The following is a 17,804-nucleotide window of genomic DNA, read 5'->3' on the forward strand; positions in this document are numbered from 1 at the left end:
ATATGGAAACATTTTCATTTAAGAATTGTAAAGATTGGAAAACTGGAAAACATGTCATTAAATATAGCATATGTTATCACTTGCTACTTTCTTTAAGTCATGTATTACATTTCCTTTTCTTCTTATGGAAGAAATACAAATTATTGTACCAAGAGAAAGTTCCATTAGACTGAAATCTATTAATTTTTTCTATATGTAGTCAGGAAACAATCATCTCTGTTTACATTTATGTATATTTACTTAATATACATAAATGAAAGCTGTAGTGAAAGCTATAAATTCAGCATTTTTAATATTCCTGAATGTTTTTTGTACTAGTCATATAGATATGAAATCACATAATTTCCCTCCTGTTATATAATTAGAGTGGTATAAGGAAAATAATATATTATTTTCAATATTACATGCCCAGAATCAGGACTTAATCTTATAAAAGTGATTATCAATTATTTATTGAGTAGTTAGCTTATTTGTGTTGACTCCATTTATTAGTCATTTGCATGTGTCAGATGTTGTCCTAGGCACTTTGCATATTCATCTTTTTAGCATTTAGAACAATACTGAGAGGTGGATATTCTCACATAATTTGCGATTAGAATGCTGAAGATTAGAAAGGTTTGCTTAAGTTGAACAAGTAGTAAATGAGTAAGCAAGCATTAGATCCTATATTTGTCTGATTTCTTTAAATTCCTTTTCTTAGTCACTGCATCATATTACCAGTACTTTGGAAGGATTATTATGAAAACCTTCTGAATAATATGATTGAGGACTTTGTGGATAATATGACTGAGGAATTTTTAATTTTAATTAATTTAAATTTAGATAGCCACATGTGGCTGCCATATTGGACGTGACTCCTAGAGTCTTATGTCTAGGGGAGGGAAGAATAGGGCACTTAGAGCGGCAATAAAGAATAGAGGGCCTGCAACTTAATAGCAGCACACCCATATATGAATTTTAGGTCCTCTACTTACTATTGGCAAGACCTGTGCAATAATCTGTTTGGCTCCAAGTCTCCGTATTTATAAAATGAGAATTACAGCACTTATTTTGAACTGTTCCTAGAATCAGCACAATCCTAGGTGTTCTCTTTTATGTATTTATTTATCTATGCCCATGCCGGCTCTCTGTAGCTGTCTGTGGGTATTCTTCAGTTGCAGCTAGCATGGGTTGCTCTCTGGTTGTGGTGTGGTTGCGGCTTGTGGGCTTTAGAGTATGGGGACCTCAGCTGTTGTGGTGCACAGGATTACTTGCCTTGCAGCATGTGGGATCTTCTGGACCAGGGACCATGTCCCCTGATTAGCAGGCAGATTCTCAACCACTGGACCGCCAGGGAAGCCCAGTCTTTGGCATTTTGAAGGCACTTACATATTTGTTGAAGGACTAAGTAATCATATGGAATCTGCTATTATATTTAGTAAATAATAAGTTTGTACAAGTATTTTTAAGGAAAATAATTTAAAAAGAAGTTTTAAACTTTGGCAAATGGGCACATAGGGAGAGAATATATGTAATGGGATGGATATTTGAGGTGAGTTTTAAAATTTTATTTGTAGTTTTGATAGGTGTGTATTTGTGTGAGTTAGAGTGAGGTGTGAGGTAGGTATAAGGAAGGAGCTGGATAATGGAACAGCTCATTGACAGTCATGGCAGATGAAAGATAGTGCATTGTTTGAGAATATAAAATTCTGATGTTGACATCAGTTTTACTGGACTAAATAAAATCAAATAAAACTGAAAAGACAAATTAGATCAATCTTATGACAGGACCTTTGAATGTCATTTTGTTGTTTATGCATAATGTAGTAGGATATCACAGCCCTGTGAGAATATTCCCCTTTAAATGTAAGCATTGGTGTTATGTCTATTATATTAATGATATTTTATAAGCAAATATTATCAATATTACAGTTAATTAAAATTCTAGTATAAAAGCTGACTTTACTACCTAACCATAACTTAATTAAATCTGCCTTAAATCTGATTGTCTTTAAGTAGATTTTAATGTTTTCATAGATTTCAGAGCAGGACTTCAGAAGCTGCCAAACTTGAAGCTGAAGTAAGCAAAGCACAAGAAACAATTAAAGCTGCAGAAGTCTTAATTAATCAGCTCGACAGAGAACACAGGAGGTGGAATGCACAGGTTTGTCTGAGATCATGCAGTGAAGTGAGAGTCGCTCAGTCATGTTGCACTCTTTGCAACCCCATGGACTATACAGTCCATGGGCATAGAGAGGTATTGTTTAAGACAGGAAATCTACGATATATTTGTTAACAAAAGTGAAAAAGAAAAATATCCATTAACTGTCAGCCAGCTTAGGATAAATGATCTAGATATTAATGGCCCTGTTGTGAATTAATCTTTAAGCACAATATCTTTATATGAATGGATTTTAGACAAAGTGACCTGTCCCTCTTTTAGTTAGGGGAGATCAGTTCAATTCAGTTCAGTCGCTCAGTCGTGTCTAACTCTGCGACCCCATGGACTGCAGCACGCCAGGCCTCCCTGTCCATTACCAGCTCCCAGAGCTTACTCAAACTCAGGTCTATCAAGTCGGTGATGCCATCCAACCATCTCATCCTCTGTGGTCCCCTTCTCCCACCTTCAGTCTTTCCCATCGCCAGGGTCTTTTCCATTGAGTCAGCTCTTTGCAACAGGTGGCCAAAGTAGTGGCCACAGAAGTTTCAGCTTCAGCATCAGTCCTTCCAGCGAATATACAGGACTGTTTTCCTTCAGGATGGACTGGTTGGATCTCCTTGCAGTCCAAGGGACTCTCAAGAGTCTTCTCCAATACCACAGTTCAGAAGCATCAATTCTTCGGTGCTCAGGTTTCTTTACAGTCCAACTCTCACATCCATACATGACCACTGGAAAAACCATAGCTTGGACTAGACGAACCTTTGTTGGCAAAGTAACGTCTCTGCTTTTTAATATGCTGTCTAGGTTTGTCATAGCTTTTCTTCCAAGGAGCATGTCTTTTAATTTCATGGCTGTAATCACCATCTGCAGTGATTTTGGAGCCCCCCCCCAAATAAAGTCTGTCACTGTTTCTATTGTTTCCCCATCTTTTGCCATGAAGTGATGGGACCAGATGTCATGACCTTAGTTTTCTGAATGTTGAGTTTTAAGCCAACTTTTTCTCTCTCCTCTTCCACTTTCATCAAGGGTAGGAATAAAAATGAGTATGGAAATTGAAATTGAAAATTTAGTACTCTTTAGAGCCTTTTTTGGATTTCCCTTTACCAAGACAGTCCTCTTAGGATTTGACACTTTTGGCCATTTATTTGTTTTTGAAATCCTCTATTTCAACTTTGTTCATTTGTTTTGATTTTGTTTTTCTTTAACCAGTTAGATTCCTTCCCTCATGGAGTGATCCTCATCTGCTCATCCAGTAATGTTGATTGCCTCTTAGTGTTCTCCTTGTCGGGTCCTTTCTCAGCAAATATTCTGGGGTTTCTCATACAGGCTTTAAAATATTAACCCATATGATGATGTTTGACCAGATGTATATTTCTAGAATGCTGACTTTTAAATTCCTATTTGTAACTGTACTTAGATATTGGCCTTCAACTGTCTTAGGAACTCAAGCATCTCTGAATTTTTTTCTTTTCTCATATCAAATCTCTTTTCTTTTCCTGTGTCATAAGACATCCTTCTTCTATGTATCAAAATGAAAAATATGTGATTTTCTTAGACTCCTTTTATTAATTTGTATCCCTTTGCATATATCCCTCATATTTGTCTTCCATCCTTAATGCTCTTGTTTTTTTTTCACCTGAATTCTCCTTGTCTTTCTTCTATCTAACGCTTTAACTAGTTGATACTTTGTCAGTTGAAATCTTTCTGAAACCTAGGCTTATTATACCACTCACTGCTCTGTTGAAACACTTTCAATGGCTCATTATTAACCACAGGTTAAAACTGAAGCAGCTTTCCATGGCATGGGAAAACTTTAAAATCACCTTTCTTCCAGCCAACCTTTTATCTTTTCATTATTCCTCTATAGGTGGTCTTTCTGCGCAGGCTTACGCTTTAGCCACTCTATGATTCTAAAAAAGTCTCCTTGCTTAATGTTTGTTTTTTGCCTTTGTTCATACTCTTTGTGTCTTACTCATTTTTTAGAAAGTGATGCTATTTCACAATGTTTATTATAATCATTATGAAATTTCAATGACAGAATATATTCTTCTTTACAGATATGTTGGGATATCATACATTGTTTTAATATCACAGCAAGATCTAAGGTCTTGCTGGTATTTTTATATTTTGAAAATTGTATTCAAGATAGGTAATTACTTTAAACCAATGAATGATTTTTTCCTAGAGACAAAGCTTGAATTTGTGAAGCTGTTTTTGTTTTTTTTTTTTCTCTTAGGACATATCCATCTCTCTCTCTGTCTCTTTTCCAGGTTGCAGAGATAACAGAGGAATTAGCTACTCTTCCTAAAAGAGCTCAACTAGCTGCTGCATTTATTACATATCTTTCTGCTGCTCCTGAGGGTCTGAGAAAAACCTGTTTGGAAGAATGGACCAAGTCAGCTGGTCTTGAAAGTTTGTATTTAGTTAATTCATAAATTTGAAGTTTCAGTATATGAAAAGCCTATCTTTTTATTTTTGTCATTTTACTTTTTTAAGATTAGGAAAACTTTCTGTAAGGTAATGGATACCATAAGTGCTTAGATTTGCTAAATTCTACGAATGTTCTGAGAATTAGTCTGTTATGATGACTCTTGTCCCTCTAAAATCACTTTTGAAGTGAGACCACTGAATTATTTTGATATTTTATGAATGCAGTTAAACATTTTATTAATTTTTACACTGATTTCATATGGTAAAATGAGATGTAGTAATTCCAAATTTCTTTTTGAACTTTGTGTTTTTTTATAAATTAATATAGTTGTGAAACATTTATTTAATAGAAGAAAACTAATTCAATTGTTTCATTTCCTTGCATCATTAAAAATTTGTTTTCTCTTTAACTTCTGGTATTAAATGCAGAAGAATGGATTGAATATTAAGAATGATCATGGGACTTCTGTTGAAGTATATTTTAAATAGTTTTATTCTCTTTTCTTCATCAATCACAAGATTATTATTAAGTATCATTGATATCTTTAATTTTTCAGAATTTGATCTGAGGAGATTTCTTTGTACTGAAAGTGAACAGTTAATTTGGAAAAGTGAAGGCCTACCATCAGATGACCTTTCCATAGAAAATGCTCTTGTTATCTTACAGGTAATTAATCTACTTAACTTTTCTCATTAGAAATGTTTCTTTTGAAGCTTGCTCCAGGAAGTACCTTCTTAAAAATCCTTAGGCTTTCACAGTTAGTCTTAGTTACCTAAAAGTAAAAATATTTTCCTAACAAAAACCCATTTATGATTCAGTTAGCAACTCTACAGTTTTTAGTGTAATTTATTTTTGCTTTCATATCAAATTATAAATTAAAATGGTATTCTTTTGATGGCCAAATATTTTAAATTGAACTTCCTAATATGAATAGAAACATTTTAGGGATACTTGATTTATTTGGCTGTATAGTTCTTCTATCTAAAGTATATTTTTAAAAACATTTTATGCTGTTTTTGTTTCATATTATTTTGTAAACAAAGTTCTGCAGAATGAAGATGGATAAGTTTTGGGTTATAAATTGAAGATGACCATGTGCATATTTTGGAAAATTTTCCTTTTCCATAGTATATGTTTCCCAGAAATCATCATTTAGAGTTGAAACTATTATGCCTTAATTAGCAGTGAATGTGAAAACCAAATTAAAAATCTTGTGTACAAGTAAATCATTTCTTTGTATGAAATTGAATTTTTGCCATTAATTTAACTTATCTTTCTGATATAGAATTTGAAAGATAACTTTTGCCTCTTGAAAATATGTTTCATTTTTTTCTGTTCTTTTTATCTGAATAGTTTATACTCTATATTACTAGTATTTTCTTTTATCTCTACAACTCTTTTCTCTTTCCACACACCATTTCTTTATCCTAAATGCTTCTCCTTAGGAAGTGTAAGTCATATTATTGTAAGATTCATATTGGGATCCTGTTTATTCCCATGTAATTTATTGTTTGATTCAACTGACTATCAACTGACTCTACTTTGACTCATTACATTGGAGTCTTACCAGTATAAGAGTCACTGAACAACGATTAAACAATTTTACCTTCTTTTAATGTGATTTGGCCTAAGCTTTATTTTTTAAACATTTTTTTTTATCATTTTTCACTCATTTTATCATTTTTCACACTGGAACTCTAAATGTATATATAAATAAATTCATTACAGCCTAGTACTTTTTATCATGTTTGGTATTCTTTTCCTAAGATTTCATAGTTTCTTCTTCATTTTCAGTATTCCAAGAAAGCAGTTGCTTAAAGATTTGAAAAGATTAGTTTACGATTTTTCTTATTCCATAAGAAATCAGAGGCCTTTAGAAAAAAAATTTATCACAATTATTTTTGTTTTTCTAATAATAGTAACTGAAAATATTTACTTTTCTGAATTAATTTGTCTTTCATGATGAATTTGGGAAATATTGTCTTTGAAATTAATTTTCATAACAAGCTTAGTACAGTTTGTATTTAATATTGCCAGGTGTCTTATAGACACACATGCATTTATATGACAAAACAAAGGGCTTCAGTGGTAGTTCAACTGGTAAAGAATCTGTCTGCAATGCAGGAGACCCTAGTTTGATTCCTGGGTCAGGAAGACTCCCTGGAGAAGGAATAGGCTACCCACTCCAGTATTCTTGGGCTTCCCTGGTGACTCAGATGGTAAAGAATCCGCCTACAATGCAGGAGACCTGGGTTCAGTCCCTAGGTTGGGAAGATCCCTTGGAGGGGGGCATGGCAACCCTCTCCAGTATCCTTGCCTGGAGATCCCCATGGACAGAGGAACATGGTGGGCTATAGTCCACGGAATCACAAAGAGTTGGACATGACTGAGCGACTAAAACAACATGACAAAACAAAACCATCTGGAAAATTTTGTTAGAGTAATTAATTAATTATTTCGTTGAAATGAATTTACCATTGTGTTCAACATTCTTTCTGAGTTCTAAGGTGGAGTAGGTTAAAATAAACTGTTGTAGTTGAGGGTGTGATTGGATAGCACAATTCTATAACATCTACTCATTAACATTACCGTGTGATTTGAAATTAGATGTCTAAATGTTTACAAGATGTGTTTCTGGGAGTATTTTCTGAGAAAAAAATGACAAGGTGTGATGAATTAAACATCTTTTTACTATAATAAAGCTTTTCAGAGATTCTTCCTCTTAGTGCAGGCTTTCCCAGTTTCAAGGCCTATTGCCACTCCATCACTTATAAGCTAATTAATTGTGTGTTATCACAAAGAATGCTTTGGAATTCTCATATTTGTGTTCAGTTAAATATTGAAGTACATGTGTTGTCTGGGTGAGGAAATAGTCATAATTATCTACCACTGGCCTTGTAACAAAGGCCATTAGTTCTGTTACATTAGCAGAAAGCTTCTGTGATCTGTGTCCTCGAGGAGCAGGGCAAGAATTTGGCCACGGTGACCATTTGTCCTGGATTGCTTGGACTATGATTTACATTTACATGATTTACTATGTAAATCATGTAAATCATAGTAATATTTACTATGTAATTTACATAGTAATGTAATGTAAATACTATGTATTTACATAATAATCATTTACTATGATTACATTTATACCTGTTATCCTGATGTAATTATTAAAAAATTTGTTTTGGGTGATTTTATGATCTTCCTACTTTTGTGAAACTCAGGGGATAAATGGAGAGTTTGAGACCCAGGTGGCACAGTGGTAAAGAATCTGCCTGCCAGTTCAGGAGATGTGGGAGATGCAGGTTCAATCCCTGGGTTGGGAAGATCCCCTGCAGAAGAAAATAGCTACCCACTAGAGTGTTCTTGCCTAGAGAATCCCATGGACAGAGGAGCCTGGTAGGCTACAGTCTATGGGGTTGCGAAGAGTTAGACACTCCTGAGTGACTGAGCATGCATGCACCTGTCTGTTAGACATTATGGAGAGGTGTGAGTAAAGAGCATTCAGAAAGAAGATGGAAAATAGGATTCATTTAAATTTCACAGTTTATAAATTTTTCTTGGTTTAAATTTCACAATATTGTACATTTTTTCTTGTGAAAACATGTACTAGGTATTTGTTTTTTATTATTTATGGACAGTTCAGTGTTAAATTAGTTTTCTTTAAACCACTCACACATTTCTGAGAATGTTTTCCCCTCCTGCCATTTATTGTGTGTTGAGGAAAGGCAAGCTAATTTGGTATTAGTCTAAAGAAATTAGACTTGTAAAGGTAAATTACATTGAGACAAATCTTTGTCATTAAATCCCCAATACATAATAATAATCAACACTTTTGTATCCTTACTATGTTGTTTGTGCGTGCTCAGTTGCTCAGTTGTTTCCGTCTCTTTGCCACTCTGTTAACTATAGCCCGCCAGGCTTCTCTGCTCATGGGATTTTCCAGGCAGGAATATTGCAGTGGGTTGCCATTTCCTTCTCCAAGAGATATTCCAAACCAAGGAATGCAACTGGCATCTCCTCTGTCTCCTGCACTGGCAGGAGGGTTCTTTACCTCTGAACCACCTGGGAAGCCCATTTTGTTCATACATTATTATTTAACAATTAATAGAAGTAAAGCACTTAAATATTTAACTCATTTAATTTTCAAATCAACCCTATTAGGTCAGTCAGTCATTTCAGTCCCTCAGTCGCGTCTGACTCTTTGCGACCCCATATACTGGAGGACACCAGGCCTCCCTGTCCATCACCAACTGCTGGAGTTTACCCAAACTCATGTTATTGAGTGGGTGATGCCACCCAGCCATCTCATCCTCTGTCATCCCCTTCTCCTCCCGCCTTTAATTTTCCCAACATCAGAGTCTTTTCCAGTGAGTCAGTGCTTTGCATCAGGTGGCCAAAGTATCGGAGTTTCAACTTCAGCATCAGTCCTTCCAATGAATGTTCAGGACTGATTCTTTAGGTTGGACTGGTTATATCTCCCTGCAGTCCGAGGGACTCTCAGGAGTCTTCTCCAACACCACAGTTCAAAAGCATCAATTCTTCTGTGCTCAGCTTTCTTTTAGTCCACTTCTCATATCTGTACATGACTACTGGAAAAACCATAGCCTTGACTAGATGGACCTTTGTTGGCAAAGTAATGTCTTTGCGTTTTAATATGCTGTCTAGGTTGGCCATAACTTTTCTTCTAAGGAGCAAGTGTCTTTTAATTTCGTGACTGCAGTGACCATCTGCAGTGATTTTGGAGCCCCCCAAGATAAAGTCTGTCACTGTTTCCACTGTTTCCCCATCTATTTGCCATGAAGTGATGGGACCAGATGCCATGACCTTAGTTTTCGAAATGTTGAGTTTTAAGCCAATGTTTTCACTGTCCTCTTTCATCAAGAGGCTTTTTAGTTCTTCTTCACTTTCTACCATAAAGGTGGTGTCATCTGCATTTCTGAGGTTATTGATATTTCTCCAGGCAATCTTGATTCCAGCTTGTGCTTCATCCATCCCAGCATTTCGCATGATGTACTCTCACGTCAAGGCTGTATATTGTCCCCCTGCTTATTTAACTTAAATGCAGAGTACATCATGAGAAACGCTGGGCTGGAAGAAGCACAAGCTGGAATCAAGATTGCCGGGAGAAATATCAATAACCTAAGATATGCAGATGACACCACCCATATGGCAGAAAGTGAAGAGGAACTAAAAAGTCTCTTGATGAAAGTGACAGAGGAGAGTGAAAATGTTGGCTTAAAGCTTAACATTCAGAAAACTAAGATCATGGCATCTGGTTCCATCACCTCATGGGAAATAGATGGGGAGACAGTGGAAACAATGTCAGACTTTATTTTTTTGGGCTCCACAATCACTGCAGATAGTGATTGCAGCCATGAAATTAAAAATGCTTGCTCCTTGGAAGGAAAGTTATGACCAACCTAGATAGCATATTAAGAAGCAGAGATATTACTTTGCCAACAGAGGTCCGTCTGATCAAGGCTATGGTTTTTCCAGTGGTCATGTATAGATGTGAGAGTTGGACTGTGAAGAAAGCTGAGCACAGAAGAATTGATGCTTTTGAATTGTGGTGTTGGGGAAAACTCTTGAGAGTCCCTTGGACTGCAAGGAGATCCAACCAGTCCATCCTAAAGGAGATCAGTCCTGGGTGTTCATTGGAAGGACCGGTGCTGAAGCTGAAACTCCAATACTTTGGCCACCTCATGCGAAGAGTTGACTCGTTGGAAAAGACCCTGATGTTGGGAGGGATTGGGGGCAGGAGGAGAAGGGGATGACAAAGGATGAGATGGCTGGATGGTATCACGAACTCAATGGGCATGAGTTTGAGTAAACTTCGGGAGTTTGTGATGGACAGGGAGGCCTGGCCTGCTGCGATTCTTGGGGTCACAAACAGTCGGACACGACTGAGCGACTGAACTGAACTGAACTCTGCATGTAAGTTAAATAGGCTGGGTGACAATATACAGCCATGATGTACTCCTTTTCCTGTTTGCAACCAGTCCTTTGTTCCATGTTCACTTGTAACTGTTGCTTCTTGACCTGCATACAGATTTCTCAGGACGCAGGTCAGATGTTCTGGTATTCCCTCTGTTTAAGAATTTCCCACAGTTTTTTGTGATCCACACAGTCAAAGGCTTTGGCGTAGTCAATAAAGCAGAAGTAAGTGTTTTTCTGGAATTGTCTTGTTTTTTTGATGATCCAGTGGACCTTGGCAATTTGATCTCCGGTTCCTCTGCCTTTTCTGAATCCAGCTTGAATATCTGGAAGTTCACAGTTCACGTACTGTTGAAGCCTAGCTTGGAGAATTTTGAGCATTACTTTGCTAGAGTGTGAGATGAGTGCAATTGTGCGGTAGTTTGAGCATTCTTTGGCATTGCCTTTCTTTGGGATTTGAATGAAACTGACCTTTTCCAGTCTTGTAGCCACTGCTGAGTTTTCCAAATTTGCTGGCGTATTGAGTGCAGCACTTTCACAGCATCATCTTTTAGGATTTGAAATAGCTCAACTAGAATTCCGTCACCTCCACTAACTTTGTTCGTAGTGATGCTTCCTAAGGCCCACTTGACTTTGCATTCCAGGATATCTAGCTTTAGGTGAGTGATCACACCACTGTGATTATATGCTTTGTGAAGATCTTTTTTGTACCATTCCTCCGTGTATTCTTGCCATCTCTTCTGGATATCTTCTTCTTCTGTTAGGTCCATACCATTTCTGTCCTTCAGGTACACATGTTATCCTTTTGTAGATAAGGAAGTTGAGATCCAAAGGTGTTAAGTTTCTTGTTTAAGGTCACAGAGCTGTCTAAAGGTAAAGCCAAGGTTTACCTTTAAACATTTACCTTCAAACATTGCCTCCTAGCCAGTCTATGCTGTAAGACTGCCTTTGAGAGATATGTGTTTATGTTTCTGTATATGTTTTAATTATTTTGTGTTTTTTCCATTATTGTAATTGTCCTTATGTTATCCAAAGATGGATTTTAGTTCTATTTACAAAATATTTCTACCCTTATCCCTCTTGTGGTTACTAAAAATAAAAATAAAGTTGTAGTTTTGTAAATGTTTTAAAAAGTAGTTTCTTATTGGTTGAAAGAAGGTACAAACTTTCAAGTATAAAATAAATAATCACTAGGGACATTATGTAGAACATGATAAATATTATTACATCTGCTGTATATTATATATGAAAGTTGCTTAGAGATGAAATCCTAAGAGTTCTCATTGCAAGGAAAAAAAAAACTATTTCTTTAATTTTGTACCTGTATGGAATTATGAATGTTCACTAGATTTACTGTGACAATCATTTCTTGATACATGTAAGTGAAATCATTGTTTTGTACATCTTAACTTACATATGATTGTCAATTATATCTCAGTAAAACTGGAAGAAGAAAAAATCGCTTTAAAAAATGTCCCCTAACTATTCTTTTTTACCCCCCAAGGGGAGAAGAATGAAAACTGATATCATGTGTCTCTAGCCTTTGACCTCTGTTCTGAGCTCCTGATCTGTAGTTCTAGTTTCCTATTAGATATTATTTCCTGGAGCTTTGTATGTAGTTCAAACTGTCTTTAATCATTAAAGACAAATTAAAAAAATTTTTTTTTAAGTCAAGAATCAGTGGCCAAGTATATATAATACATTTTCTTTTTAAAAAGTGATTTACGCTTTAAAGTAACTGAGCTGTTCAAAAGGTTTGAACTAGCTTCAGGATTCAGTGATATTATCAGGACATCTCTCTCTCTCTTTCCTCCATCTTAAAAGATGGATTTATTCTTCTATATTCTTAGATGGATTTATTCTGGGATAGGTTCTGTCATGTGTTATTTATAGACATTGGTGACTCGTGAGTTTTACCATTGTCACAGTTTATGTTCTCGGACTAAAGATATCGCTTCCCTTCCTTTCCATTATTTATGTCAGTCCCCAACAAAAGTTTCTTATTGGTTAGTTTGGGTCACTTCCTCATTCCTTGTATGCAGTTCTGGAGGATTGATAATCCCATGAGAAATGCATGATTGGGGCATGCATGCCAGGCAAAGGTAGCTGTGTTCTCTAATAATTGTTTCCCTTCCTCCCTGACTTATAACCTGCTTCTCTTGGGTTCCTAATGCTGGAGATGTCACCTGTTGGTCTAGTAATGCAGACTGCAAATCATTCTTAGCTATGTCTCTTTAATTGTTCATCCAATTAATTATTCAGCAAGTCTTCTCAAATCTATTTCTCAAATGTATCAAGAATTCGTTCTGTTCCAACCACACCTACTGCCAGTGGCTTCACTTAGACCTACCTCACAGGTAGGTGATTTTTTGTGATAAATACAATGTAATAGCAGTTGGTCGCTTGCCCCCAGTATCAGCTCCTTTATTGCTGTTGGAGTGATCCTCCTAAAATGTTAATCTGATTATCACAATTCCTTGAATAATATATTTCAGTGACTGCTCATTACTTGCAATATAAAAGTTTCATTATCCTTAAACATGGCATGAAAGGTTCTTTATGATCAGAAAGACCTCTGATTACTCCTACCATCTTATATGCATCATCTTTGCCTAAACTTTTTTTTGGCCATCACTATTTATATTGATAATTTATTGCAAAAAGCCAGAAGAATCAATGTATAAAATTTCAGAACTAACAAAAATGCCTATACTTTTTACTCCAGCTATTCTAAGTCTGGTGGTTTTCCAAATACTCCCAGGCTTTTCATTCTTCTCTCAATCATGCTGTGGTCTGGACCTAATTTGCTTTTTTTCTTTAACTTCTTTGCCTGGCTGAGTCTTATCTTTTTTAATCTAGTTTGACTTGAATTGCTTCCCAGCAGCTTCCCATAACTCCACTTATGATCCACTTATATAATTTTGAGTTATCTTTGATTTTAAAAAAATTTTCATTTTTTGCTTCTTTATTGGATGGTGGCCAGTGAGGATGAGGGAATGTGTCTTGTTAATTTTTGTATCCCTTGCATTATATGGTAGATGGATGAATACCATGAATGAATGAAAGCTCAATATTTTTGGATCTATAATTTGTTAAATGTAGAATTTGACCACATTTAATTATGGAACACACACCTAAAATATACCTTAGAGGTCTTCTCTGTGTCTATGGAGAAGTATAAATGAGATGAACACAAACTTGTAAGTATTCTTTGAAATTCTTAGGCATATTTTCTGTTCTAAATACATGATTTTTTGAAACATTATCTATTTCTCTTTTTAACTGCTTCAGATCATTGACTTGAAATCATGGGTAAGAACTTTTTAAAATTTAAAATAATTATTTTTGTAGTTAAGCAATATCTAGTTTACTTGTCGAATGTTTGCTATTGAATCCTGGCATAAAATGAGATCTAAAACCTAGGGTGTAATACTTTGATAATACTTAAGAGGTTTACTAGCTGTGTTATTTTGCTTGCAATATCACATACATGTGGCAGAGCAGTCAGTGAAGCCTCCAGAAGTAGATGCTGGGTGAAGATCATACAGCTGGGTAACACTGGGTGATTCGTGGTGTTAGTGGTCCCCTCTGGGTACAGGTAAAAAGAGGCTACAATATTTAGAATTTTAAAGTAGTAATAAAGCTGTTTTAGAGTCAGTCAGCTCTTTATTATCACCATATGTTGGCAGTTTTCATGCAGATAAATGGTGTTGATCCCCAGGGCATTTTATCCCACCATCCTCCTCCCTCTTGAGATGCCAGTAAGGTAACATCCCTGTCCTTATTAGATCTACCCAGTTCTAAGTCTTCACTCCACTGTTACCCTCACGTGTTATCTTATCCTTATATCCTGTAACTGCATTATGTTTTTCAAATAAATGTGAAAATTTAAGAAAAATTGGGTCAATTATTATTTCAATCTGATTTGCTAGGTAACAATGACTATTAGATGGTTTAAAATTTATCATATATTTATGATATATGATCAGCTTAAATATATGTAAATATACATAAATATATAATTGGCTTTAAAAAGGGAAGTATATATATAAAGATATATAAATATATAATTGGCTTCCTTTCATTTGCTGAATGGCATGTGTGTGTAGTTTTCTAATTTTATGTTTGTTTCAGAGTTTAATTAGTGCAAGGTGTTAAGTAATGAATTTAGTTCCTAGTTCATTAGATCTTAACTGATCATCTTATGTAATTTTCTCTTCTAGGATAATCCTTTTGTAATAGTAATTATGTATACTACTTTAGAAAAATTAGTCTTAAAATATAAATAATTATATTGCTGATTATTTCAGCAGTACTTTTATGGTTAACTCTTACTTTGTTTATTCAACCAAAGAATATCTAAAGTTAGGGAATGACTTGTCTATTTTAAAACCAAGAAGAGAAGTGCAAATGGCATCTACTTAGGACTAGAACTCTTGCTTACTGTGTTGTTAATGTACATTTTCTGTGTTATTGAGTAGTGAATAGGACTATATTCACTTTACTGTGCTTAAATTTAATTACCGAGTATTAATTTCTGATAAAATTTATTAATTTAGCCTCCAGTAGAGCTAAAAACTACCTTCATTTCCTATTATAGTTGTATATTTGTGTTCTTCAAAACCTGAGAGAAAAACTCACTCATTAATTGTTTAATAATGTTTAGGAAACTATTTTCATCTAATGAAAGCTTATAATTTTTTTTTTTAAATTAGAGTCGAGTATGCCCATTTCTTATTGACCCTTCTTCCCAAGCTACAGAATGGTTAAAGACACATTTGAAGGACTCACGCTTGGAAGTTATTAACCAGCAGGTGTGTATTACTTATAATTTAGATACCAGGTAGTAGTGGAGTAATGGCATCTTATGGTGACAAGAACTCTGCGTCTGAAATCAGAAAACATAGGTTCAGACCAAGTTCTTATAGCTTACCTGGCATGGGCCCTGGGGAAAGAAATGTAGCTTTCTTAGCTTTAGTTTTATGATTTGTAAAAAGGAATAAGAATCTTTGATTCCTTCTATATGCAAGGTATTGATCTAAGCCCCAGGAATTTATGTTAGTAGTCACAGTTCATGCCCTTATGGAGATGACAGCTAAGTAATTAGTTACATTAAACAAATAAGCATTTATACTAAATTATGATTAAAGTCAAGTTCTATAGAAGGGTGCTATAGAAGTGAGTTACTTAGGGACTTAGGAAAACCCCCTGGACTTTTAAATTTCCTCTTCATGTAACTCAGCAATGATCATCTGTGTTGTGTCCTGAGATTTGACAGTTGGTCAATGAAGTGTAATAGTGTTCTGTGCAGTGACTTCTCACTGTCATATTTATCTTGCCAAGGAAATTATTTTTCATTTTTTTGAGAAACTCCTAATGCATGATTAATTTTTAAATCATTTTTTAATTTAATCAATTTTTAATCATTTTAATTCAGATGCTTGAGAAATTACCTCTTTAAAATGTTCTTCACTTATCAAATGGGGATATCTAACTCACTTGTGTTTAAGAATAATTATAATATGTAGTTATTTATATAATATATAAAGTATTTAATGTCACTTATGGTTGTAGTAGGATATTTAGATAATAATTATTATCCAAATATTTAATTTTTTAAAACAAAGTTGGAGAACTGGAGTGGTATTTAAAGTGACTTTGCCTACCTGGAAAGTCTAAAAATTCTTGCATGGTTATAAAATTTTGTCTAAACGTTTCTTTTCAAAGTAATTAGAACTATCACAGCAAGATAAGTTTACTAGAATTCGTCAGCTTGTCTTTGTTACTCCATTCAATGTTTGATATTGAATATCAATAGTTTTTATTAATAGACGAGTAAATTATTTCATATAGAATTTGAAAATTTTTTTCTGCATCAATTTGAAATTCTAGAAAATTTTAAAGGCCGTTTTTATTATTAATGTAAAATTCTTATTTTTCTAATATACATTTAAATTATTTATGAATTTATCTGATAATTTATCCAGTTAACTTGGTTCATCATCAAATACTTATAAGTTGATGAAGGCAATTATGAATAATTTATGTTATTAACATATTGATTTTAAAATGTTTGTGTTATTCCTGTTAATATTTTCAATATTTATATGACCTTTGTAAATCTAAGATAATAAAGGAATTCGTATGTATTCTTATTTATTCTCTTAGGATAGTAACTTTATCACAGCTCTTGAGTTGGCAGTACGTTTTGGGAAAACCCTTATTATACAAGAAATGGATGGTGTAGAACCTGTACTTTATCCACTATTGAGACGAGATCTGGTTGCTCAAGGTAAATGAATATTTGACAGTTTCCCGAGAGTAGCTATTTTTTAAATACAAAATAATTAACTTCACAACTAACTTTGACTTTTTTTTGTCTTTCCACTGAGTCTGAGGATATGAAAACTTTTTGGGGTGTGGATGATAGTAATGTCAGAATCTAATAGTAATAGCAATTAAAAAACTTTTAATTAAAGTGTGTTTATACAAGAAGTGCCATATCAGGGTCTCCCACACCATTCCTAGGAACAGTGTCTTACGAGGAAGGCTCAAGGGACTCAGCACATGGGTGTGCTCATGGCTTATATTTATTGCAGGGAAAGGCTACAAAGCAGTCAGCAGAGAGAAAAGGCACATAGGGTGAAGTCAGGAGTCAAGAAACCAGGTGCAGATTCCTAGAGTCTTCTTTCATTGGAGTCACTCAGGCTGTGCTTAATTCCCCCAGAACACGTGACAGCACCTGTGTAAGTTGTCTACCAAGGAAGCTTACTGTAGGCTCAGTGTCCAGACATTTTAATGGGGCTGATTATGTAAGCATAGTCTGCCTAGCAGGGAGCAAAATTCCAGACTTCCCAAAGGAAAGCAGGTGTTCAGTATATACCATTTTGTTTGTACAGACAGTTTAAGCACAGTGAGCTACTCTTTTCTGTTCTGGGAAATGTAAGAACCTTAACAAAATCCCGAATTCCCGGATGGTGGTGAAGGGCCTTACAAGCTGGTCTCCCTAAAAATACTGGTCTTAGACTGTTACATCACCTTTTTTCTGTGCAGGTACCTAACCCAGACTTTGATATTAGGAAATAATGCCCTTAAACTTTGCAAGTTGTGCAAAGTGTATATGTGGGCATACATAGACATGTACTTATATATAAATACATAGTTACTTGCACAACAGACTTTGCTAGCACCACAAAGTTTAGAAAATTGGAGTTACTGGGGGAAAAGTGAAGAAATAGCAAAGCCTGCACTATTTATTGATCACCTTTTATCCCACAAATAGGTATGCTTGGGCGAGTAGTG

The 17,804-nt window shown here is 35.0% G+C and overlaps 1 protein-coding gene across 1 annotated transcript in view; it reads left to right on the top strand.

Moving 5' to 3' along the window:
* The window catches only part of DYNC2H1 (dynein cytoplasmic 2 heavy chain 1), a 396,980-nt gene that overhangs the window by 161,380 nt on the left and 217,796 nt on the right, over window positions 1–17,804 (top strand). The window contains exons 61-65 of the mRNA XM_065944250.1: window positions 2,017–2,143; window positions 4,411–4,552; window positions 5,128–5,237; window positions 15,218–15,316; window positions 16,671–16,794. Of these exons, the coding sequence (XP_065800322.1) occupies window positions 2,017–2,143; window positions 4,411–4,552; window positions 5,128–5,237; window positions 15,218–15,316; window positions 16,671–16,794 (602 nt within the window). The remainder of the gene's footprint in view (window positions 1–2,016; window positions 2,144–4,410; window positions 4,553–5,127; window positions 5,238–15,217; window positions 15,317–16,670; window positions 16,795–17,804) is intronic.

This window comes from Muntiacus reevesi, chromosome 9 (assembly GCF_963930625.1).
Source record: "Muntiacus reevesi chromosome 9, mMunRee1.1, whole genome shotgun sequence".
NCBI lineage: Eukaryota > Metazoa > Chordata > Mammalia > Artiodactyla > Cervidae > Muntiacus > Muntiacus reevesi.